We start from the raw sequence: 25486 nt of genomic DNA, 5'->3' as shown, positions 1-25486 counted from the left end.
AATGTCCTTGTCGTTGTGGTTGTTGTGATTATTTTAATGTTCTTATCAGCCGCTCTTGCGGCTGTTAACTGGCGTACACAGCTCATAGGACGAAAACGGAAGTTTCGTTGAGGTAGTCCGGGATAACGCTAACAAGCAGGATCCTCTCTCGGTCTACTTTTCAATCCTCTGAAGATGACTGGTTGATGGCAGGGACCAGGGTGGGTCGTAGGGATTTACAATGCATTGTAATGTTTGTTAGATGTGTGTGTGTGTGTGTGTGTATATATATATATATATATATATATATATATATATATATATATTGCTTTACTCCTGACCGGTTCCGTTACATTATTTCACTCACAAATCATTGCGCTGCGTTTTACAGAAATCATTACTAATCAAAAATGTTTGCCATCACAGTTCCACTGTATAAACTGTCTATCGAAACCTGGTAGGTCTAAATCCTTACAAAAACGTACTGATTATACTGTTGCGTTAAATAATACCTTTCTTTTTGCCAAACATGTCATAGTCATAGTATTCAAAATAATGTTTGTTATCTAGCACCAGCTAGAAATGTGGATTTGAATTTTCAATGAAATGCATTCCTCAGTAAAACTTAAAGAGCGAGGCATTTATATCTGATATCAAGAAAGGGACTAGTTTAAATTTAAGCAATCACCAACAGAGGAAAACAGTTCATACTTTGAGATATATTAATCAATCATTCACGATCCAAGGCTGGGCACAAACATACATTTCTTATTTGATTGCATTAAATAAATTTACTAATTCAGTTTAGATTCATATTTTATTACAATGTGATACAAGATAACACCATCTTTAATTACCTACCCTTAATTATGATAAACAATGAAAATCTCTGCTACATCCTAATCCATACTCTCTATTTCCATAAATTGAAATAAAATCATCTCATGGTTCGAAATATCATCGGCCATTCAGCAAAAGAAGTCCAAAGAAAAGGAAGAGGAATATCAATGTTCAAACTTTTATGACTGAACCTAAATGCTCCTGTATCCTGTATTACATCTTCCAAAAAAACGAGAAATTCCTCCAATCCTCCATAAAGATGTAACTGGACAATGTTAATGAGGTCTTCAAGATCACTGTTTATACGTTCCATACTCATGCCATTATATACTTCCTGAATGTTCAGTTTTGCATGGTCTTTATACTGAGCTAGGTGTTTCTTTGCGTCTTCAATGTGTTGTTTTGAAGATATCAATGCGTTTTCCCCCTCCGCATAGATCCCATCCATTCGGGAGGCCAACTCTGGGTTTTCAGCTCTGAGGGAAGCAATGAGCTCGTCTGCCTTTTGAACAAACATCTGCAAGAAATCACTAAGGCTCTGGAATAGCTTTTCCAAAGATATCTCCCTCCAGATCTGAAGCGCCTGCACTCTCCGTTCAAGCAGGGATTTCCAAGCAGACGTTAGTTCTTCCCGGATCTCTTGTCCCTTAACAACAACATCAGTTGCGGGGATTGTAAACTCTATTCCTCGAATGTTACTAGTTACAGTGTTCATTATCCTTGAAAACCTTTGCATGGCTCTGTCAAATCCATCTGAAATATAGCGGCAGGCCCGCTGGAAGACCTGCAGACCGGTCTGCTTCTGATCAGATCCAGGCATAGGGATCTCCACGTTACGTAGGAAGGTCAAAATGGCTTCAATTGTGTTTTCAACAACCTGCTCAGCATATTTGCTTAATTTTCTAATGCTGTTAGAAATGTGCACATTGAGGTCAAAAGCCATTGATTGAGAGCCAAGCTTATCAATTAATTCCTGAAGTGCAGTGACAGACTCAGCAACGTCCTTGTGAGCTTGTTCCATGGCATTAGTGAGTGTGTTCCTAAACTTTATTCCACCACGATTAAGGTCAAAACCAAAGTGGGCAGTGTGGTATTTATTAATGAACTTGAGAACTGCTTCAGTAATGGCAGGCAATCTACCCTTTAAGCCCTCAATAAAATCACCAAGGACTCCTATGTTCCAAGAGGTTATCATGCTTAGCTTTTCTGAGTTTTTAATAGTGGCTTTGACACTCAGAATATCAATATCCTTCCCAGGATTCCTCTGTAAAAGTAGAAAAGATCGATTTTAAAAGAAAGGATAGGCATAGCATATTGATAGAAATGCCCACAACATAGTTTTTTTTAACTGTATCTTACCAAATACCGACTGAACAATTTTCCATGTAGCTGTGATAGAGACCTTCGCTGAAGATACAGTCCAAGGAAGCCTGATGATGGAGAAGACATGGATGCTGTGATTCCATCTTTGCGTGAGGCATAGCGAAAGCTCAAATCTGCAAAGGTTGGGCTGGTGATGTCAACATTAACTGTATGATGAGACACCCTAAAAAGAAATACAAAATTATGTTACATGGGGGAAAATACATTCTTAGAGGTTGTCGCCCATCCATTGGAACATAATAATTACATTGACATGGTAAAATGAGCTTCATGTTGTATGTACAATTTTACTAATTATTTTTCACAACAGTCAGCAATTTGAGAACTTACACAGCCTCAGCAGTTTGACGCTTAACCCTTAAAAAGAAAATAATCCACAATAAGAAATACATTCATAACTAAGATGCACACAGGACACAAATATAACTTCAAATCATGTTTTAGGACTCAATTCTGAGATATTCACTATAATATTTTGGACATGCCTTCTACTACAATACATATTCATATTATTAATATATTAACTTTTTTAAAGCAAAGACATTAAGGGCCAACATATCTGCAGTATATTTTGTGTTTTCACCTCATATTTTGAGCAAATGTGTGTTGCCAGGCTACATTTACATCACTGTGAACGAAGTTGCAATGGCTATTAAGATCCATGAGTCCATTGTCAAATCCAAGAGTTGCTGCGGCTGCAAAAATATTATAGAATGACATTCAATTCAGGCTAATATCCCTCAATCTTATGAATGAAAACTGATTATAACAATCATTCAAAAGAAATATATCATACCATCGAGATCATACTCCAAGAAGTTCATTGTGGAAGAACAGGTAGACTTTGCTGCTGTAACAAGGTGGGAATCCTTTTTCTCCACTTTGGCGGTTGTTGCCACATTGTATCCGGGTAAAGAAATATTCCATGTGGCAGTGAGGGCACCAAACATTGGGATGAACACACTTGATGGCAGAAATATGGCAATTTCAGGAATTTCCATAGTTTGCTGTGGAATAGTGATGAATGGACTTTCACTTGGGAGTTGGAAGGCTGAGATGGAAATTTCATGTTGGGGTATCTTAAGTGAAAGGAAGGACATTTTTCCCGGAAGAAACTGGGTATCTATGTTATAGCGGGGAATGGAAATTGTTGGCAGGCCAGGCAGCGTGATGTAAAAAGCTTTAGTAGAGATTGTCTTTGGAATGTTCAAGTTCTTCATATCAACAATGAAAGGTTGCACTTGCAAGGTTGTAAATGGGACATCCAAGGCTGGAATTGAGATTCCGGGTGGTAGTATAAAATGATCAGGAAAGTCAAGATTTTCAATTCGCATATCAATTTTCCGTATGCTAGATGGAATTTGTTTAACCCAGCCAGGCATGGCCAGGGTAAGCTCAGGAATGCTGAAAGTGACTCCGTTGTCTAATATTTGAGATGGTATGGAAAACAGTGTTCCGTCCTGGCTCTTTGTGTACACAATGCTGAAAGACGCATTAAATAATTGTGGATCGTTTATTTGAGCGTGATCAAACCTGAGCACATCCCAGAGGGACCGATGATACACAGGCAGTCTCAGGGACTTCAGGAACTGTATGTACGCTTCAACTGAGCAAGTCATGTCCATTCGTACTTCAGCCTCATCATTGGAGATCACTAAATCAATGGCATTGCTGAAGGCTCCCAGCTGTCTTCCGCTATGCCAGGTGAAGGCCTGCTTCTCCCTTGAAATGGCTAGGTTGAGGTTCTGAATGAGTGCAGCTGATGATTGAAGTGCATCACTGTCCAATGTAGCCTTTAGGGTTGTCAGTGGAACAAACTCCAGTGTACCTTTAGCAGTGTGTTTCCCCAGTGTATCTACAAATGCAAAGTTGGCATTATTATGGCTGGTGTATTCCATTGTCGCGTAAAGCCGCTGCAAAGACACTTCAAGTGCAGATCTCTTGTCTATATCTAAATGAAAGATGTTTGTTCTGCTTCGCAGCTCTTGTTGGCGGTCAATGTTTGAAATCAGAAGAAATTTAAAAGCTGAACGCAATCCATTTGCATTAATGTAGAAATTGGCTTCATTTTCTAGATCTCCTTCAAAACTGTAACTGTCCATCGCTAAAACGTCTGTTTTTCCTTTAGTAGATGTGTCCAGTGAGACATATGATGTAAGAGCTTCTAGCATCAAATTATGATCTATGTTACCCTTTGCCACAGAATGAATCAATGGAATTGTAAACATGTATTTCAGCTTCATTTTGGAGGCTACATTTGGTTTCGTCCTGGTATTTCCAAGGAGTTCTTGATCCACTTCCACAGTAAGGAAGGGTAGATCAAGTTTTGCAGTGTTGGCCATTGAGCTTTCCATGCTTTGTTTGGTGAGGCTTACAGCACAGACATGATTTGCTTTTAGATTTTGGTGAACCACAGACAGAGATGTAGCAAATTCAATTCCCCTCTTTCTTGTCAAACTAGCAGCTCCGTCCAGTTTTCCATTTAAAAAATCAAAAACCGAAGTTGATAAAGCTCCGAATTGTGCCACGATGTCGGACTGATTAAAAAGGTCAGCATTCACCCGCAGCGTAATCAGAGAGGACTTAAAAGAGAACTCATGAGACACATTACCCAGTGATGGAATCCAGATTTTGTTTTGAATGGCAGGTAGAGTAATAGTAGGTAGGGTAAGTTTGTTCAGCGTCTCAGGGAGATGGATGACAGGCAGTTCTAGCGATGGCAGAACAAGAGCATAGGATGGCACAGAGAAACCTATGACTGGAACTTTAAAACTTGGTGTACTGAACGCTTTTGGAACAAAGTAGCTGAAAGCTGGCATCTCTGCCGTAAAGGCAGAAACTTCAATATTAAGTATTGGTACTGTATATTGAGGGAACATGAAGTTTCGAGGAGGCTGGCGAGGAGTTTCAATATTGTGCTTGGTATAATGTTTCTTTGCTTGGTTATAGGAATCCTTCAGACAATTAACCAACATATCTCTATAATCTTCAAAGGTACCAGGGAGAATATCACCAATTGCACTGTAAATTGGTCCCAAATCGACATTGATGCTTTGCATTTGTGGGTTCTTATGGAAATGAAGGTCCAGGTTCATATCAAATGTTTGCTGGGGAGTGGTTAACACGGATCCTATGCCAGCATGTTCCCAAATAGAGAATTCCTTCAATTCAGGTGTTTTAATTTCTAGGTAAGGAACGGTTATCTCTGGGATACTGAGGGGAAGAGTCAAAAAGTCCAAATTAGCCTCACCATATGCTGTGGCATGTAGGAACAATTCCATATCATTGTTTTCCATTGTGTAATTGTGATTGTACTTATATTGGTTAAATCTGGTTGAAGCAGCCCAACCAAGCCGTTGCTGTTCCGGATTAAGGATTAGGCCAAAGTCATGCTGGAAGTCTGACTTTCCAGTGAGTTTGAGCGGAAGAGAGATTTTGGCATTGCATTTATTCTTACAATTTAACACTATTTCAAAAGGCTGAACCAAGAATTCCAAAGAGTGAGACACTGGTCCACTCAATCTTCCAATGAGTTCAGCATCATAAAACGTTGTCAGTGCAATTTTCAAGTCTTCAACATGTGCCTCGCCCTTTAAAGAAAAGACGCTGCTTTTAAGAAATGGAAGTTCAGCCTCAGCTTTTGCATCAACAATGATGTGACTTAGTATTACTGATTCAGCAGTGATATATTTCTTAAATTGTATGGCATTACTTTTAGTTTCTCCCTCTATGGTTAAGGTAGCAGTGCCAAAATTGACAGTGAATTCCAGATCACATTTATGTGTGCCTTCATCAGAATAGTCTTGAATGGACCATTTTCCATTTCCGATGTTTTTAATATTTCCAGAAACAATACCAGATTCTATTTTGGTTTCCATATATTGTGTCATTGTTGCTTCGCTTGAGATTTCCGCCATTGGAATGTTCAGGTTATGATTGTAGGTGGTTTCCACTGCTGCTGTGACTCCACTATTTAGTGTAAGTTTTCCCTTGTTGACCAAGTTACATGAATTCATTTTAGTAGTTATCTTGGCAGTGGTGGTTACAGCTACTTCAGCAGATGGTCCAGTTATGGTCAATGACCCCTCATGATCAATAGAAAAGGCTACATGAGTGACTTTTAAAGTCTCTGTCAACATCAACTTCTTCATTCTGGGAGCTTCTACACGAGCCATGGCATCTAAGGAATAGTCAAGGAGATCTATATTTGACATTCCCTTGGAGGTTAAAAAGGCAGTAAACTGCGGGGTTTTGAAAGTAGTTGTTGAGTTCTGGATAAGTACTGTTGTTACAAGGGTGTAAAAGGGAGAGTCCAGTCTAAACTCACTATAGAGCTTGCCAAAAACTGGAAGACAAATTTCACTGGGTATCTCAGGAATCTCTGTGATCTCTGGAATGGGAAGCATTTTAATACTAAAGTCTCCCAGATTCAATTTGGGAATGTTGATCACAGGAAATTTGATTTCTGAAAGAGTAATTTCTGGCAAAGTCAAATCTGGCAGATTAAACAAGTAGAGAACTTTAAGATCTCCAAAGATTTCATCAGGCTCAATCATTGGGATCTCATACTCTCTGATGCGGTCTATTATTGCAATTATGTCTGTTTTGATCTCTTTAAAATCAATGGTAAATGAAGGAATTACGAAATTGAAGATAGTGAATCCGGGAACTGAAATTCTATCTGGTATGCTGATCTCCTGTAGTTTGTTCAGCTTTATTTTGAATTGGGGAATGGTCAGGTCCGTAAGTGGTACTTTGAAAGATGGCGCTACAATTTCAACTCTCTTCAGAGCATCCAGAACACCAAGCATGCCCTCTTCAATTTGATGAATGATGTCTTGTTCATTTGATATTTTGTGAATCTGTGCCATTAGTTTACTCAACTTTTCAGAGATGAAAGTGATCATATTAGAGTAGAACTCACTCAGCCTTTGAAGGTGGATGTAGATTTCATCTTTGATGTCCATTCCAAGGACTCTTTGCCTGGTGTCTTCTAAGATTTCCTTCACTTTCATCTTCATGTCAATGTAAGCTGTGGTGTTAATCACATCATAGAACTTCTGTAGAACCTCAGCAACTTTAGTGTTTTTGAGCTCCTCAATATATTTGATAATTGAAGTCTGTCTTTCTCTTATAAAGTCCCTAGTGGCCTCTATTTTATCAACTATTCCATATGTTTTAATCTGCTCATTAAGGTACTTAATTGCTTCAGCTATCCTCTCATTAGACTCGTCAACAAATGAATTGTAATCAAATTTCTTCATTGAATTTAGTATTGATGAGATGCTTCTATTTAGCTCCTGAAAGATTTGCTTCCAGTCAATTAATTTAAATTGCTCAGTTACACGAAAAATGAATTGCATAATTTCATCATAGATATATTGACATTTATTGCATAGAGCTTTCAAATGATCAACTGCTAACTGTACAGTTTTTTCAATTTCTAATTCTTTAATGAGCACCACTAATTGATCTAATAAGTCCTTAAATTTTTCATCAAGATCATATTTAACAATAAGATCCCTAATGTAGAAATACACTGCATTGAGTTTGTTTGGTATTTCATATTCATCAATCCAATTGATAAGAATATCTTTCATAGACTCAATCACGTTTGTTATATCAGAGTAGGGTATGTCGTAAGAAAGTTGCTGAACATACTGAGGTATATCCAATGAAATAATATCATCTCTTAAATCCTGGAAAAACATTTTGACATCAAAAGTCTCAACTATGTGTTTTGATGTAGCGATGGTTTTCTTAATTTTTTCCAAGATATTGTACTTAGCATCGAGATCCTGCAGCCAAGCAAGGCTGCTTTCTGTAAGTTTTTTCAAATCAATCTGGCTTACAATATCCTCCATAGAATTTAATGCTTTGATAAGTGTGAGTCGAATTTTGTAGTTTTGATCAAAGTCCATGAGTTTATTCCCGATTTTTGAGAGTGTATTGGACATGAAATCATAAAAGTCTCCTGATGATACAAAGTCTTTGATTGTACAAATTACATTTTGGACTTTGTGGGCAATTTCAATTACTGTTTTTCCAAAGTCGGTTTTCAGTTTTTCCACAGCAAGTTCCAGGTCATCTATTGTTACAGAAAAGTCCTTTGTCAAATAAGTTACCTTTTCTTTTATCTCTTTTACTTTGATCTCTAGATCCATTTGTCTTATAAGATCATTCACCTCCATAGGTATCTGATTTAGCCTGGTTCTGAATTGTTTAATCAACAAATTAACATCAATTCTGTTGACATATTGTTGCAGAGATTCTAAAGCTTTCAGAAGAGCTTCTTTCACAATGTCAAACGCAGCAGGCAGGCTCTCTATGAAAGGAATCTCAACAGTATGGCAGTCACTGTTCTTATCATACTTTAGAAAACCGGAGGTCTTGAACTCTTGTATTTCTGGCAATTTTGTTTCTCTAATGTAATTCAATTGACTGAAAAGGTCTGTAAGAAGTACGCCAGAAAACTCAAATCCAATTTTTGCAGGGTCATTGTAAGTATTGATTTCCTGATTGTAATCGTGCCTATTCATTTTGGATTGAGACTTCCAGTTCAGAGATTGTTTGCTGGGCGTTAATAGCCCATTACATTTGTTATCAATATGAGCAGAGGACACGCCACTTTCTAACGTATGCTTGGTTGATACCTGGCAGTCATGGGAATATGCCAAGGCGGCTGGTTCAGCCTTGATCAGCAGCTTGCTATAAAGTTGTCCAGTGTGTTTTCCAAATAGATTTAATTCTCCATCGCTATTGATAAGTCCATCCAGGGTGAAACTAAATGGCACAGCCATGGTGCGAATATTGCCATCAAAGCGTAAGGATTCAGAGGTGACTTGTGCTTCACATATGGATTTGGAGGCAAGTCCAGCAAATTCAAATTCACAGTTGTGACTCAGCTTGACATCCATTATTCTCCCAGATGTACTCGAATTCATGGTCCCTGCCATGTCTGCATATTTGATTTGGTATGTATGTTTGATTTGATCTACCTCTCCATTGGCTCCTTTCAAGCTTCCCGTTAGGTCCATCATTATTGGCTGCAGTCGCAGGTGTCCCTCATTGTTGAAATTTAAACTTTGGAGCTTCAAATCATTGGTTACATCTATTGACATGACAAATGGTTTCATATTAATCTTGATATCATGTTTGTAGTAAACATCTTCACAGATAAAGTTGTCTGTTTTGGAGTGGAGATCTGCAGTCCATAGAGTGAGAACTAGTGTGTGGCTATTTTCAGTTTTTCGCTGCTTCAGTGATCCCATTGAGTTGCTGGAAATGCTCAAAGTCCTTCGGTTTAACAGGAAATTAAGGTTGTTTCTTGTGCTTGCATCGTGTGCAAAGCCCTTGAAGACGCCATTCAGTGATGCTTCTGTAGTTGTGACTTTGACTTCAATGTTCAGCTCTCCCCTAGCTTCCTCAGCCATTGCCTTTGATAGAGATGAGAGGGTCACTCCACTCTGGTCTATGTTGCTGTTAAAGACGTTCTCAAATGTTACAGGACTACACTGAATGTTATTAGTTCCACTGGTGGTTACACCATTTTGGTTAATTGTTAACGAAGCTTTGTGCAGAGCGCGACCTACATTAGAGGTTAGTGAACCTTCCGAATTGACTTCGAGTCCATATGAAGTCACAGTACCAGTTAAGAGGGAGAATGCCCTATTTGTTGCATCATCTGCCTGGGACTCGATTCTGAAAATCACCAGTTGACTGGACAAGCCAAGCTCAAGTTTGTTGTTAAGCATTTTACCCAGAGCTGCTGCAACCACATTACTCTTCAGGGTCACCTGTGCACCTTTGTACTTAAGCTCTGACACATGCTGCAGTACTTGATCCTGTACATTTGTTTTGGATACAATGTTCAATTCATTGTTTGCATAAACTCCCTGTATAATGTTGTTGAGTTGGATTAGCGGTGAGCTGATACGCAGGCTGGACTCTCCCCTGCCTTCTCTGACCTGAGGAAGGAGGATGTAGCTTTGTGTGTAGGTGGCAGTGGTATGCAATGGACCTATTTCAAGCAATCCATCCAATTTGCCATCTCCTGTGACTTTATCTGCAGTGGAGGTCGATATGGCAGAGTAATCAAGAGAGCTCTGCAGCCCCAGAGGACTTGATACTAGGAGCTTGTAGTTTACCCTTGCAATTAGATTGTCTATCATTCTTAAACCTTCAGAAATGCTGAAGCTTGCATCAATGAGGCTATGGCTAAGGGAGCCATTCAAGATATACTTTACATTATCAACCTTTCCAGACACCATCCCGGTACCTTCAACAGCAAACAAAAAAGAGAGTAATGTCAGTATTAATGAACAGAAAAGGTTAAGGCTGACATCTTATTAACCTTTTCTATCGAGTAACAAAGCACAAATGGTTCTGTTCAATTATTAATTTTAACTCTGTGTTATCTTACCTTCAATTGTATATGACAATGGGTTGAAAGGGGACTGGGCCATAGCTTTGTACTGGACAATGTAGTTGGGTACATCCATGGTGTTGTTACCCCCAGCGATGCTGCCTTCCCAATTGTAAAGGTTGCTGTTTATCTTTGTGGATGCCTCAAAAAGACCCAGGAGAGGGACAGTGAAGTCCACGGATCGTGGTATGGTAAACGTTGGTACTGGATAGGTTTTGGCAGGAATGTGGACCCCGAGTGTTGGTATATTAATGTTCGGTACGGATAAGGTGGCTGGGAAATGTATCTCCTCTGAGGACTTCCCTCCAAGGGGTAAAGGAATGTTCACATCCATCTTGTCCTTGTTGAACTGGTATCTGAATAAACTGTCTCTATTAAGAAGTCAAAACACACATCATTTCAATACAAATATTAACAATTCATGTATTTGAAACATGCTATGTTTTTTCAAAGTTAGTCTATTCATCAAAGTGGTATTAACATAACCCTGTAAGAGCTCAATCCAGTGAAAACTTACGCTTGAAAAAACAATCTTTCAGGCAGCGCAGGCAAGGTAAGATCTGAGATGCTTCTCTTGCTCCGTAGTTTTTCTATCGAGGGGATGCTTGCAGACAACTTGTCCAGCCAAATATTACCTGCCTTTATGGGGTACATTACAATAAATAACAGATCACTAAATAAATACTAATATTACAATTTTTTTAATAAACTGAGTGATAATTGTAATAAAAAATGTAATAATTCTTCATTCAAGAATTTACCTCAATGCCTTTTGTGACAATGTGACGCAGCTTCATGTCAGTCTGGGCCACCCTTTGGTCCAGAAGGGCATCAATGTGTTGCTGCAGTTGCCTATGGTAGTTCTCTATATTTGGAATCAGTTTCTGGATGTCTGAATTTGTATCAGAGTTCATTTCAACCTCAAATTTGTTGTCATCTGTGAAGGGTTACAAACAATCCAACAGAGGAACAAAAAAGGAAATTTGAAAAAACGTATGAATAAGAAATATTGATTTGCACATACATTTTCATAATTTCCGGATTGTCGTAGTCAGGTTGACGTTTACCATATATCAGGGTCACTTTCTGCACAGAGGTGGTCTCTGGGAGGTTAAGGGCAGCTTCTACAGCCATGATCACCGCATCGTCGTTCTTCAGGGTCAGTGTGAGAGCGCTGTCTGCTTTGAGGGAAGGAATAGCCATTTGGAGTTCTAACATTGCGTTCTTCATCATCTCAAGCCTGTAAAAAAAACAAAACAAGACATTCCATGTCAGACAGTGTCATAAAATCTCATACCAACCGTCAATTTACCTTTGAAGTCCAGAATTACCTGGTTCGTGCCACCAGGGTCAGCTGTGGGATGTTCTTGTTGGTTACGTCAAAGGTGACGCCTTTCATCTTCTTGCCCTTAACGTTAGTGTCGGTCACAGCTAGCTTTATACCAAGCTCCATGTCAAAATCAGGGATGTTGACCTCAGTTGTAAAAATGTTCTTGTTGCGGTTGTACTTCAGAATGGCTGTTGCTTCTTTTGATTCAGTGCCTGGTTGATTCAGAGAATATTTACTCATTACAAAATCTCTACTTAAATTAAGCCTAGGTTTCCTCCATCTATGTTGACATAGGGAATTCTGAAATGTGTTTTAATAATCATTGCATGTACTGGCAGAACATCCATAGAAATCATAGCAACAAACCAGGTGACTAGCTCTTCAACCACATCCTTAGGGCCCTATTTTAACGGTCTGAAACGCAAGTGAGAAGCGCCAAGTGCAAGTTGCTTTGTGGCCGGTTCCAAGGCGATGTCGCTTTTTTACCGGCGCAAAAATTACTCTTGCGCCCGGCGCAAATCTAAAAAGGGTTGGTCTGAAGTAGCCTAATTACCCGTAGGTGTGGTTTGGGCGTAACGTGCAATAAACCAATGAGAGTGCCACCTCCCATCCCCTTTAAGAGCCTTGAGCACATTTGAATCTGACTAGTTGATATTTCGACAGCGTGTCTGCAGTCTCCGATGAGAAAGATGCACATGAATTTCAAACTTCAAATGGCTCAGTTTACAAATAATTGCCAAATAATATGGCCTAATTCACACATAGAATAAGGTTTTCTTTCACAACTTCAGAAATACAAAGTCCTTAAATAAATTTCAGCAAAGAAAACTTAACACACATATGATATGCGGCAACTGTGGAATGATATACGCAATACATTATAAACATTGTTTCTTATCAGTATTGTATGCATTATCATCATCGACTTCAGTTCCCTTATATGTGTCCCCCCGTTAATATACATTGCCATGGACTGTATTATGCGTTACGTGTTCAGTTTTCGTCTGTTAAACAGATGGATGCACACACGCGCGCCCGCATTCATTAATTCTTTAACACATGCACACAATTCATTCATTCTTTTCAACATTCACTCGCGGTAATACAATGTTTTCTCACGATCAAATACTCATCAATCCTAACAGTTATGGGCATGTACACGATGACTGTGTCAGGATAATATGTGTTTGCTGTACGGTGTTTGCAGATGCATTGATTTAAAAGTACAACTCATTACCGCGGTATCAGCTGTTCTTTCCCAAATAATTTCCCAAGAATGTGTGGCTAGGTAGATGAGAGAAGCAAACTGTATGCGCGAGGTGCACAAGCAACATTATGCATGCGCCCTTAAAATAGCATCTGACCAACGCGCCACTGACTTTAAACCAGGTATTTCCTGGTTTGTGGCGCAAGTGGTTTCAAAAACTGAAAAATAGCACCAGGGAACGTTTGCGCCAGAACACGCCTCCTCCTTTCGCCGAACCGCCCCTTGGGGCGCAAGATCATTCCCTAATTTACCGACACGTGTCGCAGGAGGGAAAAGAACGCTCTGCGCCAGTTGCCAGAGAGTAAGTCAATGCGCCGGATGCAAGATAGGGCCCTTAGTGTTGAAAAGATTTATTTTGACCACGTCATTAATACCCAGTGATAAGCATCTTTAAAAAATAACTGCAAAAAAAATATGTAATGTCCCACGTTGAAATCTATGTAAAAAGGGTATATTTTTAAATATCTGTAGATGCTGAAACTTGAATTTAGTACACAGTGCTATTATATTAAAAAGCTGGAGTTTAATTATTCCATTTCCCTACCTTCTGCCTTCAAAGAGAGCTTCAAAGAGTCCACTTTATGGCGACCGTCTTTACCCTCACGCAGTGTTTCTCCGGTGAGGGTGGCAATGTACTCTGAAACTTCCCCTGTGGGTTGGATCTCTATTGCGAACCTGACAGTGAAATAAAGGTTTCAAAGATCATATTATCATTTGGTCAGTTTAGACATCGATTGAACATCTTAATAAGGATAAACTAGGCTATTTTATGTTTGCTCCCATCTAACCCTTTTCAGTGTTTGATCTTGTGAATCCTGTTTGTGTTAGGTTAATTAAATCTTCAGAGATTATCCAACTAGAAGTCTTAAACTAACATGACATTAAATGAAGATGAGCCTTCTTGCTTGACTCTGGGGGTATTTCTAACCTTTAGTAGACAATACTTTGACACATCCAGTGTGTGTCAATATTTCTCTGACAAACTTTTAAGTTAATAAGCATCCACTATCATAACACAGATAAGCATTTACCTGGTTTCTCCTGTAAGAGGGTAGTAGGGGGTTTCATCTGTGGAGTTGACGTTAGGGTAACGCGCAGCAGTGCACAGCTTCAGACCAGGGAAAAGGGCATCACATTCCATAGATTCAACTTTATCTTCCACCATGGAAGGCACAGTGGCCATCCCACTGGACGAGACTGATTGTACCTTGTTGCTGATTTTGAAGAATTACATTTAAATCATGAGCAACATTTACATATTTCTGGGATGGAGGTTGAGCCATGCCATTGCTCCTTGAACACATTTATAATAACTTGAAGCGGGTTTACCACATACCTGAAGCTAAAAAGAGTGTTTGTCTTTAGGGCAGGGATAGACAGCTTGAATTGGTTATTGGTCATGGTGACCTTGGCGTTGAAGGAACTCTCATGGTGCATGTTTGTGTGCATCTCGAGGCCGGCCACAACAAAATCTGGAAGATGCACTCCCATTTGGGTAATGAATTCCAAGCCAACTGAAGGCATGAAAGACAATTGCTGCTACAAGGAATACCATGATGGTAAGATATAGAAAATGTGAAAAAGAGGAATAATAACATCATATTAGCTTTGTATTAATTTACATACAAGAAACAGGATTCTAGTATTTTGCGACCCCTCTTTTTCTATCTTCAGATATTTTCATTAGATTACATCAAGCAGCAGAAACCTACCATGCCAGGAGCCAAATTCAAACCTCCGCGTGCGCCAGGGCTGATCACCCCAGCCAGCGAGAACTTGAGAGGTAAGCCAGAAGCCGTAGGCAATGACATTACATTTTCCATAAAGATGTAGTGTGCAAAGAGGTCATTTTCAGTGCTTGAAGTCAGTGCAGCAATTGCCTGTTCGGAGAAAATATACAATAACATAGCCAATTTCAATAAATAATAAATGTTCTTATTAAAAAATGTAATATTTATTAGCTGCTGAAACGCTTTTACCTTGGCGGGTAGCTGCTTGAAGAAAGTTTGATAGTATGTATACAAAGTATCAGCCATCTGCTTCACTTCACTGGACTTTATGTATCCCATCTCCCTTCCTAGGAGCGTCAGGTAGGCAGTGGCCTCTGGGGGAGGGTAGGAGCCGATGTCTTGAAGAAGGGCATTGAAGCTGTTCTTGATGTCCAGTAGTAGGTCCTGTGGGAGCTGGATCATAAAGAGTGGGCTTTCAGGTGTTTCAGGTTGAGGTTACCCAGAGTTTAATGTATATCTTATGTTTCTGCATAATGATGTTATGATGGGTCCCTGATACCACGTTACCTGTCTTTTCATTCTGTTTCCGTCAGGGGCCAATCGGTCGAAAATTCTTTGGAGCACCTTGGGGACTTTGTAGGCTCCGGAGTTGTACATGGAGTTGGATGCGGCTTCAGGAAAGAAGCCCCTCTCTCCAAAGAGAGCATCTAGGGTCGGCTCAAATCCTTTTCCCTCTACGCCCACCTTTCAACGTAAAGATTACAAAAATGGATCAAAGGAAAATAAAAACTAGTTAATCAGGAAATATTAACCATGCCATTGGGTAAAGTGGAAAAAGGAAGATTTTGGTAACTGATGTACTCCCACAAGTATGTGGTATTGTTCATTCAAGATACTGAACCGTAGAAAATGTGACTTAACAGATCAGTAAGTAGAGATAGTTAGCATTGTAGGGTCTTCGTCTTTGTCAGGCTTCATAACAGATTCTGATGAAGACTTTGGAAGATATGACCTTAATTTTTTTTTTTTTGTGATTCATTACTGCACAAAGATATACTGGTACATCAACTACATAAAAACTGTGCATTTATCAAAAGTAAAAACAATTGAGTATTCATCCTGGCAATGGTATAAGCATAGTCATAATTTCTATATTTAAATAGTTTTACAAACATAAGTATTCTTAACAGATGAATACATCATAGCCTTAAATAATTTGCCCCGCCAAAATAATCTTGTACAATAAATGATTGTGGTAATAAAATGTCAGCCATACCTCAAAGATATCCTCCCTGAAATCGAGGACCCTGAGGGTCGTCTCCAGCATCAGCTCCTTTGGCAGCGTGTCGGCCCCATCGAAGATGAGGTTAGTCTGCACTGAGCCCAGGGGTGTTTCCAGCCTGTAGCTGCCCGACGTGCTGGGACCCCTGAACGAGGAGGACGGCTGGCCTCGCCAGGCCGCCTCAACGTTGCTCCTCATTCTTCAGGAGGGATAGAGAAGTTGGTAACCAAAACATTTAGGCCACGGCAACAAAACAATCTATATTAAACTAATCTTTTGCTATTCATAGCCTTTTCACAACATTGTTTTACAATGAAAGAAGGAATGAACAAATGAATAAATGATTATTGAACCCTAACCGCTGCATATCTGGGTCGAGGGAATTGCGGATGTTGTCAAGGTGAGAGAATACGAAGTTCTTGAGCTGTGGCTCCTCCTCTCCTGCCAGGGAGTTGAGGAGTTGTGTTATCATGGCTTGATCTGCCCTCTTCATCAGGGTAAGGTAGGCTGCCACGCGATGCTCCACAGGGCTCTGAGGGTTCCTGCAGATCTCCATGAGGACATTCTGAATCTGTGGCACAAGGGTTGCAACCAGTTTGTTAAAGTCATGTCAGTTTCAGTGTTAGGGTGAGGGTTAAAGGCCCCTCATAACGGCCTTAGTGTTCCATAGGTATTTGGAAGAGAGTGCCATTGTCAGTACTTACAAAAATAAAGGCGATTTATATTGTTTGTATGCGTGCAGCCAAAAGCATACAAACTTTGAAATAAGTCTGTGCATTATTTTTTTTAGGTAGATATGCATTTCTGAAAGTACCCCACCTACAGTCTCCAGATGGCCGAGTCAGTTTCGGCCCGACTCCTGCGTAGGAAGCAGGCACATATGAATATTACCACCCACTTCCCCCACCCCCTCCAATCACAGCATAGATACGATTTTGTGGATCAGCTCCGGGAGTATAATCCCTTTCTCCTCCATGTCTCGGTTCAATCTGGACTTCAGAGAGTCAAAGCCAAAGTTCCTTTCCCCCAATTCTTCTCCACCATGGCCGAGATAACCCCGACTACGAGTCTTGTTGTGGTCACTTGTTGTGGAAGTACCAGAGACGTCAGACGCAGTCTTTATGATTCATAATATCATCTGAGGCACACATAGCTTTTGGCCGTGATATTATATTATATGGATACCTTTATATTATATTATATTATATAATATAGATACCTATATATTATATAATGTTAGATATTATATTATTATTAGATTATATTATGTTATATTATTTGGATATAGAGCTCGGGGAGTCCGCAGACGGCAACAATCACTTCTCCTCCACGCTGTGATTCACTCTGACAGCTCATTTGCATTATAGCTAGAGACGCCAGAAACATAACATTCTGAAGGGACTGAAACAGAGGGGAATATCGGTAGGCGAGAATAGCGTTTTTTTTCTTCCTAAATGCTATTTCTAGCAATCATCTCGATCAAAAACATGTTTTCTGGAACTCATTCAGCATGTTTACTTGTTGGGAACACACCATCATATGTCTCCTTTAATAAGAACTTGCAGCATCATGCAACAGTGACAGTAAGGGGTTTGGTTTAGGCAGAAGCGGATCTTCCATTAGGCAAACCTAGGCAAGTGCCTAGGGCCCCAACCAAATCTGTCTTTATTAGGGGCCCCCAAATCTGACCCCCCCCAGCCATTACTTATGTAAAGTAAAAAAAACAACAACATTTCTAGTAAAAAACAAAAACAAAAATATCAACATAACGCCAAACTAATGCCTAAATAATAATTTTCCAGCACACATGCCCCCCTCCATTGTGCATTGGACTAGTCCAGAATATGATTACGTAGTAACGCGCGTAGCGCGAAATAACGTACTTCAAACCAAAGCAGAGGGATGCGACTCGGTGAAAATGAAGCGGCGGAATTATGATAGTGGTTGTGCTAAACGAAAACAAAAAGCTGAGAAGAAAAGAATTGCAGATACACTGCCGAAATTTACTTCATTTTTTACACCTGCTGCTGCCACAGCAGCCGCTGCTGAACTTGCGACAGGCTCTGCTGTTGGGGTTCTATACTGCTGCTCACCACTTTTCTCTGATATGAAGCCTTTTGAGAAGACGACAACAGTAGGACTTTGTGTTTACAAATGCTTTCTGTCTCACACACACACACACACACACACACACACACACACACACACACACACACACACACACACACACACACACACACACACACACACACACACACACACACACACACACACACACACACACACACACAGAGCTTTGCCACTCACTCAGTCACTCACTCACATACTCTCTCTCTCACTCACACACAGACAGACACACACACACACACACACACACTGTTTTACTCACATGAAATGGTGAAGGCAACAGGGAAAATGGACATTTGAAGATGGAGAACTTAACCACTTGCACACCTAAACACCCCCCCCCCTCTCTCTCTCTCTCTCTCTCTCTCTCTCTCTCTCTCTCTCTCTCTCTCTCTCTCTCTCTCTTGTCAATCACTCACTCACACTGAACCACTGCTTTGCCTGTCTCTCACTCACACACACAGCCACTGTTATTCCTGTCCACAGACAAAATCTTTTCATTGGTCCTGTTTAAATGTAAATGGTGGTTTTCATAGACTCATATCCATTTTGTATTTTAGTTCTGTTAAGTGCAAGATCATTTTGTATCTCTGGCAGAGAATGGAAATTCTAATCTCTCTCTCTCTCTCTCTCTCTCGTTTGAGTAATAAACATGTAATTTTGGCAAAGGCTGGAGAAATCTGAAACTGATTTTACTGTGGAGAGTTGAGTGGCAGTGCACTATGGGTTTATTGCGATTCTAAGAGTATTGGGATGGTTATTTGTTTTGTGTACGTGTTTCAAAAATGAGGGCCCCATGTCTATATTTTGCCTAGGGCCCCAAAATGGCTAGATCCGCCCCTGGGTTTAGGAATGGGAGAAAAAGTTTCCCAGTATGGTTTGAGTGGATATCTTCAAGATCTCCAACGTTTTTAGCTTAATACATGTCAGTTAAGTCCCTATCTATCGCAAAATGATGTAACACAATAGTGATTTAGCCTATGCTCCACTGATGAAAGCCTTTGCATTTGGGGAAATTATTAATGTGAGGAACAGCCAAAGAGAAGGAAATGGAGAACTTCAAGATGACAAGTTTAAGGTTGGGCTCTTCCATAACTTTATTACATGTTAAAAGTGCATGTGATAACGTGTTGTGACATCACACATAACATGTGTAATAACTACTCTGTAACAAGGACACTGTAATGTACAATTCAACCTAATGTTGTTCCTGTGTGTGCAACAATTAATTTATGCAACAGCGTTGTCTTGCCTGCTAACGCTCAGATCCTCATCCTTGAATTGAACAGAAGGTGTGGAGCACGCTAATGCAGTGATCTTCTTACTGTACCTCATCAGTGATGCTCATTCGCCTGAAGGCCTGGATGGCCGCCTTCTGGTTGGACTGCGGAGCCGTGTCGCTCTGGGCGCACCGCAGGATGGACGGAATCAGTTGGTCGCCATCTTTTTGAATGACTCGACCCATGACACCGACTACCTGTAGTTTACGGTAAGGGATTCATTTCAGAACAATGTTTTCGTCACTCTTCATCCCATTCCCAGTGTGTCTTCACTTATGTGTCATCTGTGTTGATTGCTTATTCTGTTCCCTGTGTTCTGTATTTAATTTCCCTATTTCTTACTTTATACTGTGAATTATACTGGCAATGGGCCACTTTATAATTGATACTGGTTACACAACCTCAACTTCTAGTTAAACCCATAGCTATAATGTGGAAACCCCAGTCGATAATGTAACAAATTTCTGACTGCATAATATGATAACATTTTGCCTATAATGTTACAACGTATAACATTTTGGTTCATGTATTACGAAATAAAGTGCTCATAATAATTTCCTCCTTAGGTTATGAAGCAAGCATAATAATTTTCCACTTATAGGCCTTTTTTTTCACACATTTTTGCCTCAATTGTAGGAGATGTGGTCCCTGAGGGTGATTCCCACTTGATGCTTTATATGCAGACATCTATGTTGTTTAGACATCAGTAGAATCAACGGGGGTTTGGGGGGGGGCTTGCCAGGGGCGGGATAAGTGTGGCCGCTGTCCCTGTAGTTTGTTTTGATTTGACCATGGACAATATGGAGGCAGAACGGGCAGAACTCGTTGCGATCATCTTAAATGTTACTAGAATGATAAGTCATGTATTCCGTTGCATCCACAAAATCCGAAGCATCGATCGACCAATTATTGGAGCATGAGTTAGAAACAAATAGAAGAAACGACGAAGAAGAAAGGCGTTGCGAAACGACTTTGTCACCGGAGAAAGAGAGCGTATTCTTTTGCTTCATTTCACATGTAACAAACACTTGGACAAATGTAGTTGATTTCTGTGTTTAAATTAGAAAACAATGAGTGGGAGAACATATCGCGGGACCATCCTGTCAACAATGTTGACCTGACGATATGAGACATTGTCTGAACACATACCTGCAATGCAAGGAAGGACTCTTCTGGGTTCACTGAGCAGTCTTCTAATATAGTCGCCATGAAGTCTGACACTTCTGTCAATTCTGGGATCCGGAGTCCTTCACTGTTTCTGTAGAACCTGTAAGGTACGTCAATTAAGCAATATCACACGAGAGGGAGTGCTGTTTTACTGAATATCATACTGTGATTCGTTAATACACAGATAATAACAGTTCTACAAGTGCCATTCATTAGCGAGAACAGATTGTGAGTTGTTTGTTTATTTAATATTTATTTGACTCTGCCAACAGAAATAATTCCGCAAAAAGACGGATTTGGGTTAGGGTTACCAAGCAACACAATCGTTTTCCTGACCTTAACTTGCTGATTTGGGAAGCCCAACTTTGGATCATGTACATTTCTGTAGTTTGCCATTTATTGTCCAACCAGTAAAATAAGAGTCTCTTTACGGTAGTTTTGGTGGCATGTGTGATTCAGATGTGTTTAACAGTTTACGATCATTATATCGTTATATATATCGTAAAGTTAAAAGTCCCAGGGCTGTTATCCAATCAAATAACTCTGTTAAAGTGACTGTGTCGGTGTGTGTATGAACCCATTGACCACAGAGCACAGACATGGAGGAGGAGCTAGTTGTACCGTACCTCCTCACAGTGTAGGCCAGGGCATACATAATGGCCTTGCTCTGTCTGAACTTGGCCGTGCTGAGCATGTCTCTCACTCGGCCGGCGTCAGCGTGGCCCTGCAGGCTGAGCCCGTGCACCAGGGCGTCCATCTCCAGGGGCATCCCTGCCACGGTCCGGACCGCCTGCAGGGCGGCGCTGTCACATTCCGCCGTGCCGCACTGCAGGAGGGCCTGCCAGGTCAGTGCCGCGGACGCGTCCAGCATTCGGGGCAGCGCGCTGCTCAGTGTTTCGTTCCGCAGCCCGCGCAGCCCAGACACCAGCATGTGGAACAGGCCCGCCCTCCTCTGGCCCCCGCCTGTCCCAGCCAGCTCCTTCAAGTCCTCCAGCGTGCGGAGCACACCGTCCCCGGTCTGAACCGGAGCTTTGCCCTCAGCCTTCTGGAAGTGAAGCCAGCTGCTGCGCCAGGGCTCAACCTCTGTACACAAACCCGCACGCAGTACAGACACACGCACACAGAACAGACACACACACGCAGAACAGACACACGCAGTACAGACGCACACACGCAGAACAGACACACGCACGCAGAACAGACCATGCAAGCATAGAACATTAGCGAACATTTCTGGATGGATTGACTCGTGGATGTTAATCCATCCTCTTAGCTGCAATACCAAAGTTACATGCTGCAGGTTTAATCAAGACTCCAAGCTGTCCTCACCAAAGTTTCTGCTATTAATCCTCTGAGACTCTTGTAAGGTCAACCTTTGAGTGACCACAGATGACATCCCATTGTCTCTGCAAGGCAACCAAAAATAAATCAACAATGGTGAGACCTTTTTCTGTGCCTCAATGCTCAACATAGATTCTAACGTGGATGGGACTTACTTGTGAGAGAAGGGCAGGAAGACATGAGTTTCTGTGCATTCAGCTGCCGACATGTGCTTCCTCCGGTTGTCAAACTGGTAGTTACAATGTTGGGTGCTTCTGATCAACTTAGCCATGGGTTGATGCTACAGATAAAGAAACAGTCTTTTTCCTCTTTTGAAATTAATTATGTTGTAAAATAATTTGTTTGTATATTTTAAGTTTGTAGGGCCCCCTATTGTTAGCCATTTAGCAATGTTAAACAATCAGAGTACAATATCTTGACGCCTATTTGATATGAAGAACACCTGTACATTTTACATATTACTAACTACAATGGTCCATACAGAAATTAATGTTTAGTTTTTTTCTAACTAAATTAAACCTTTGTTCCACTCGATATGTTATGTTTTGTGAGTTTCAGTGCAAGTCAAAATAATTTAAAATTCTTTGGATGAACACTGCAACCTTGAGAAGGTAAAGTATGATCACTTGAATCACTGTTGATTGACATTGTTGTTGTATCATCACTTGCTGCAATAGCATATTGCAAAGGATCCCAATGATGTGTTTTGAATCAATTAATACGCCCCCAATATGACACAACTGGCTGCATGTCTAATGTTTATGTTGACCTTCATTTGAATTTGGGGGTGTGTTTACCAGTTTCTGAATCAGGGCCAAGGGACTGCTGTCCTGCACCCTGCCGTAGAACTGGTCACATCCAGAGAGGTCTCTGGACAGTGACACGTCAGTTGCGATGTCCTTCTGGGCGTTTATGGTGTACTCTGTTGCGCACACACCATGAACAGTGTTCTGGCAAAGAGAGAGGAAAGGATACGTCTGTTATGTTTAAAAGGAACATACTGTGAATGCATGAATATTTCACTTATGATATGTGATATTGAAAAAAGAAAATCAAGTGGAACATTTAGATGTATGGTGTTTTTTATGTATGTTTATGAGTATGGGCGGAACATTGAAGAAGGATGCCTCACCATGAGACGGTTGTGCTGCTCCTCCTCCACCGGAGCCAGCAGGGCGGAGACGATGCCCCTCTTCACGTTGAGGAGGTTGTCCTGCTCATCTGGCTCAGGGTACAGGTGCACCGTGGTGACCTGCTCCACGGTGAACTTCAATGGGTTCCTGGATGACGATGGAGAACGGAGCAACACAACACGTTCAAAATGTTCTTAGGCTCTTTTGTTTATGCTATTTCTTCACAAACATTATACACCAGAACTGCATTGTCCATGATTTAAATGGATCATGGCATCGAGTTCCAGATAATTATATGAAGAAATTCAATTTGCTAGAGTATTTTAGATAAGTCACACCACTCATTGTATTTGTGGTACAGCATTGCTACTGGGAGATCATTTTGAAAACGTATCTGGGATGTAAACCAGTCAATGATATGGCACTGGAGTGTCCTGCTGTGTGTCCAATGCCAGCCTCAGAAACACATCGCACTCACTTTGCCATGGCAGCCTCAAAAGCGTCCGAGGTGGCCGCGGGGCCGTAGACGGGCCGCCCCCCCGCGTCCATGCTGGACACCTCACTGAGGGCGCAGGACCTGGTGTGCAGAATGAATTTACAAACCTGGGGGACTTCGACCTCCACCTGCAGGGGGGTGGTGAAGACACAGGGGGAGAGATAACCAGGGGGACCAGGGGGATAGATAACTGCTGTTTTAATTCACTGAGCCAAGTCAAATCATCAAATAGATTTAAAAATGATTATAGTATTTTTTATATAAAAAAAGAATGCCTACCTGACAAGTAAGCATGGGCCCGTTCCTGAGGCTGTCTGCCCCCACCACCCCATTCTGGCTCTGAGTGCTATACTGGTAGACATATTTTTTATAGGCCTTGTATCGGCTGGCCACTGTATAAAGGAAAAGGTACACGGGCAATATTATTCTATTACTGTTGTAGTACAACACAGTCACAATTAGTCACGAGCCACAGTTATCATTGCATTATTGGTTTATGGTTTATTTTCTTTGCTCTTCATTTTCTCAGTATTTTATCCCATACTAATTGTATTCTACATATCTGTTGTTTATATTCCATTCAACAGTCTTTTATTTTCACCTTTGCGATCTAGGAGATTCTGTGGTGATCAAACCCCTTTTTCCGTCAGCTTGATTGTTATGATAACATGTATTTGATGAACCCTCAACCCAGGGTCCATAACCCTAGCCCTAACTATCAACCTAGGGTCCATAACCCTCACCCGGGTCCATAACCCTAACCCATCCCTAACTCTACTGACTGTTGAGGCTCTATCTTAGAGTTAGGGTTAGGGTTAGCCCTAACCCTAACTCTACTGACTGTTAAAGCTTTATCACATTGACCCATTTACAGAGAGGACCAGGGTACATTGGCCTCTGCAATCTTGAAAAAACAGGTCAATTTGTGTCTACTTTAGAGCACAAGCAGATGTCAATGTGTCACATGTAGTTGCCACATATTTGTAAAACTAATCTAAAGCCAATATTTTTACAAACATAAAATGAGAACCGGCATTGAAATCATGAAATTTTGCACACATAAATACATAAATATATATTTAAATATATAAACCTAAGAAATGTCAAGATATGTGTGAAAAACAGATAACAGATTTAAATCGACTTACAGACACATGTTGATGTCTGCTCCGCATTCTCGTTGCCTTGCTCTTGAAGATGAGAAAATGAATTACAAAAGTAAGGCTTGTTAATTAGGAAATAGGTGACTAAAGTTAAATATGTGACCACAAAGTAATTTAAATGTAAACTGAGTTGATATATTTAAAGCAATGACAATGCCAATCAATGTATACGTATATGACATCTATGACTATAAACATGTTTTTATCTTTTTAGGATAAACAGCCCAGTTTAGATGTAGATATAAAGATTTTTGTTCCATTACACATCAATCATTATTTACCATTAGTGTGTTGAGTATTTACCAGAAATTGTGTTCATTAAAATAGTATTGTAAGCAGTAATGGTTAAGGCAGCCATGTTGTGCCGAGGTGAGGATAGTGCTAAACTTACGAGCTAAGGCATAGCTGCTCAGCAGGAGCAACATGAACAGCTTGATGCCCCCCATGACGGGCAATAGAGGAAAGGAAAACATTCAATAAAATGCACGCTGTCTTCTCTCTGCGTCCTCCAACTCTACTGGCTGAAACATCTTCATCCGGGTC

At 40.6% G+C, this 25486-nt stretch overlaps 1 protein-coding gene across 2 annotated transcripts; it reads right to left on the bottom strand.

Moving 5' to 3' along the window:
- Positions 1 to 580: 580 nt before the first annotated feature.
- On the bottom strand, positions 581 to 25486 carry apoba (apolipoprotein Ba). 2 transcript variants are annotated; one of them, XM_056591329.1, is made up of 29 exons: positions 25335 to 25486; positions 24929 to 24970; positions 24060 to 24172; positions 23763 to 23908; positions 23284 to 23431; positions 22949 to 23101; positions 22307 to 22431; positions 22140 to 22216; positions 21437 to 21893; positions 20793 to 20910; positions 19694 to 19840; positions 16596 to 16807; positions 16231 to 16435; positions 15522 to 15698; positions 15204 to 15407; positions 14937 to 15104; positions 14561 to 14760; positions 14256 to 14438; positions 13769 to 13899; positions 11959 to 12169; positions 11695 to 11867; positions 11389 to 11564; positions 11145 to 11266; positions 10625 to 10998; positions 2999 to 10480; positions 2786 to 2897; positions 2533 to 2559; positions 2179 to 2365; positions 581 to 2083 (listed from the first exon to the last, which is right to left on the bottom strand). In XM_056591329.1, exons 1-29 carry the CDS (start codon positions 25414 to 25416, stop codon positions 917 to 919), a joined length of 13119 nt encoding a protein of 4372 aa, XP_056447304.1. In that variant the 5' UTR covers positions 25417 to 25486; the 3' UTR covers positions 581 to 916. The 2 variants fall into 2 exon arrangements, with proteins under 2 accessions (XP_056447304.1, XP_056447303.1); XM_056591328.1 differs by having other exon boundaries at positions 14561 to 14763; positions 25335 to 25485.

The sequence above is a fragment of the Gadus chalcogrammus genome, chromosome 5, assembly GCF_026213295.1.
Source record: "Gadus chalcogrammus isolate NIFS_2021 chromosome 5, NIFS_Gcha_1.0, whole genome shotgun sequence".
NCBI classification, from domain to species: Eukaryota; Metazoa; Chordata; class Actinopteri; order Gadiformes; family Gadidae; genus Gadus; species Gadus chalcogrammus.
The sequence above is the reverse complement of the archived record's forward strand: the minus strand, read 5'-3'. Positions and strand labels throughout refer to the sequence as shown.

What these genes read in the sequence shown, in the direction of transcription:
- apoba (XM_056591328.1), bottom strand. Translation starts at nt 25,416, where the DNA reads ATGTTTTCCTTTCCTCTATTGCCCGTCATGGGGGGCATCAAGCTGTTC. An exon ending in TCAGGGAGGATATCTTTGAG is followed by an intron (nt 15,699 to 16,230) that starts GTATGGCTGACA and finishes TTACGTTGAAAG; the next exon opens with GTGGGCGTAGAGGGAAAAGG. An exon ending in CGTCAAACTGCTGAGGCTGT is followed by an intron (nt 2,366 to 2,532) that starts GTAAGTTCTCAA and finishes ATTTCTTTTTAG; the next exon opens with GGTGTCTCATCATACAGTTA.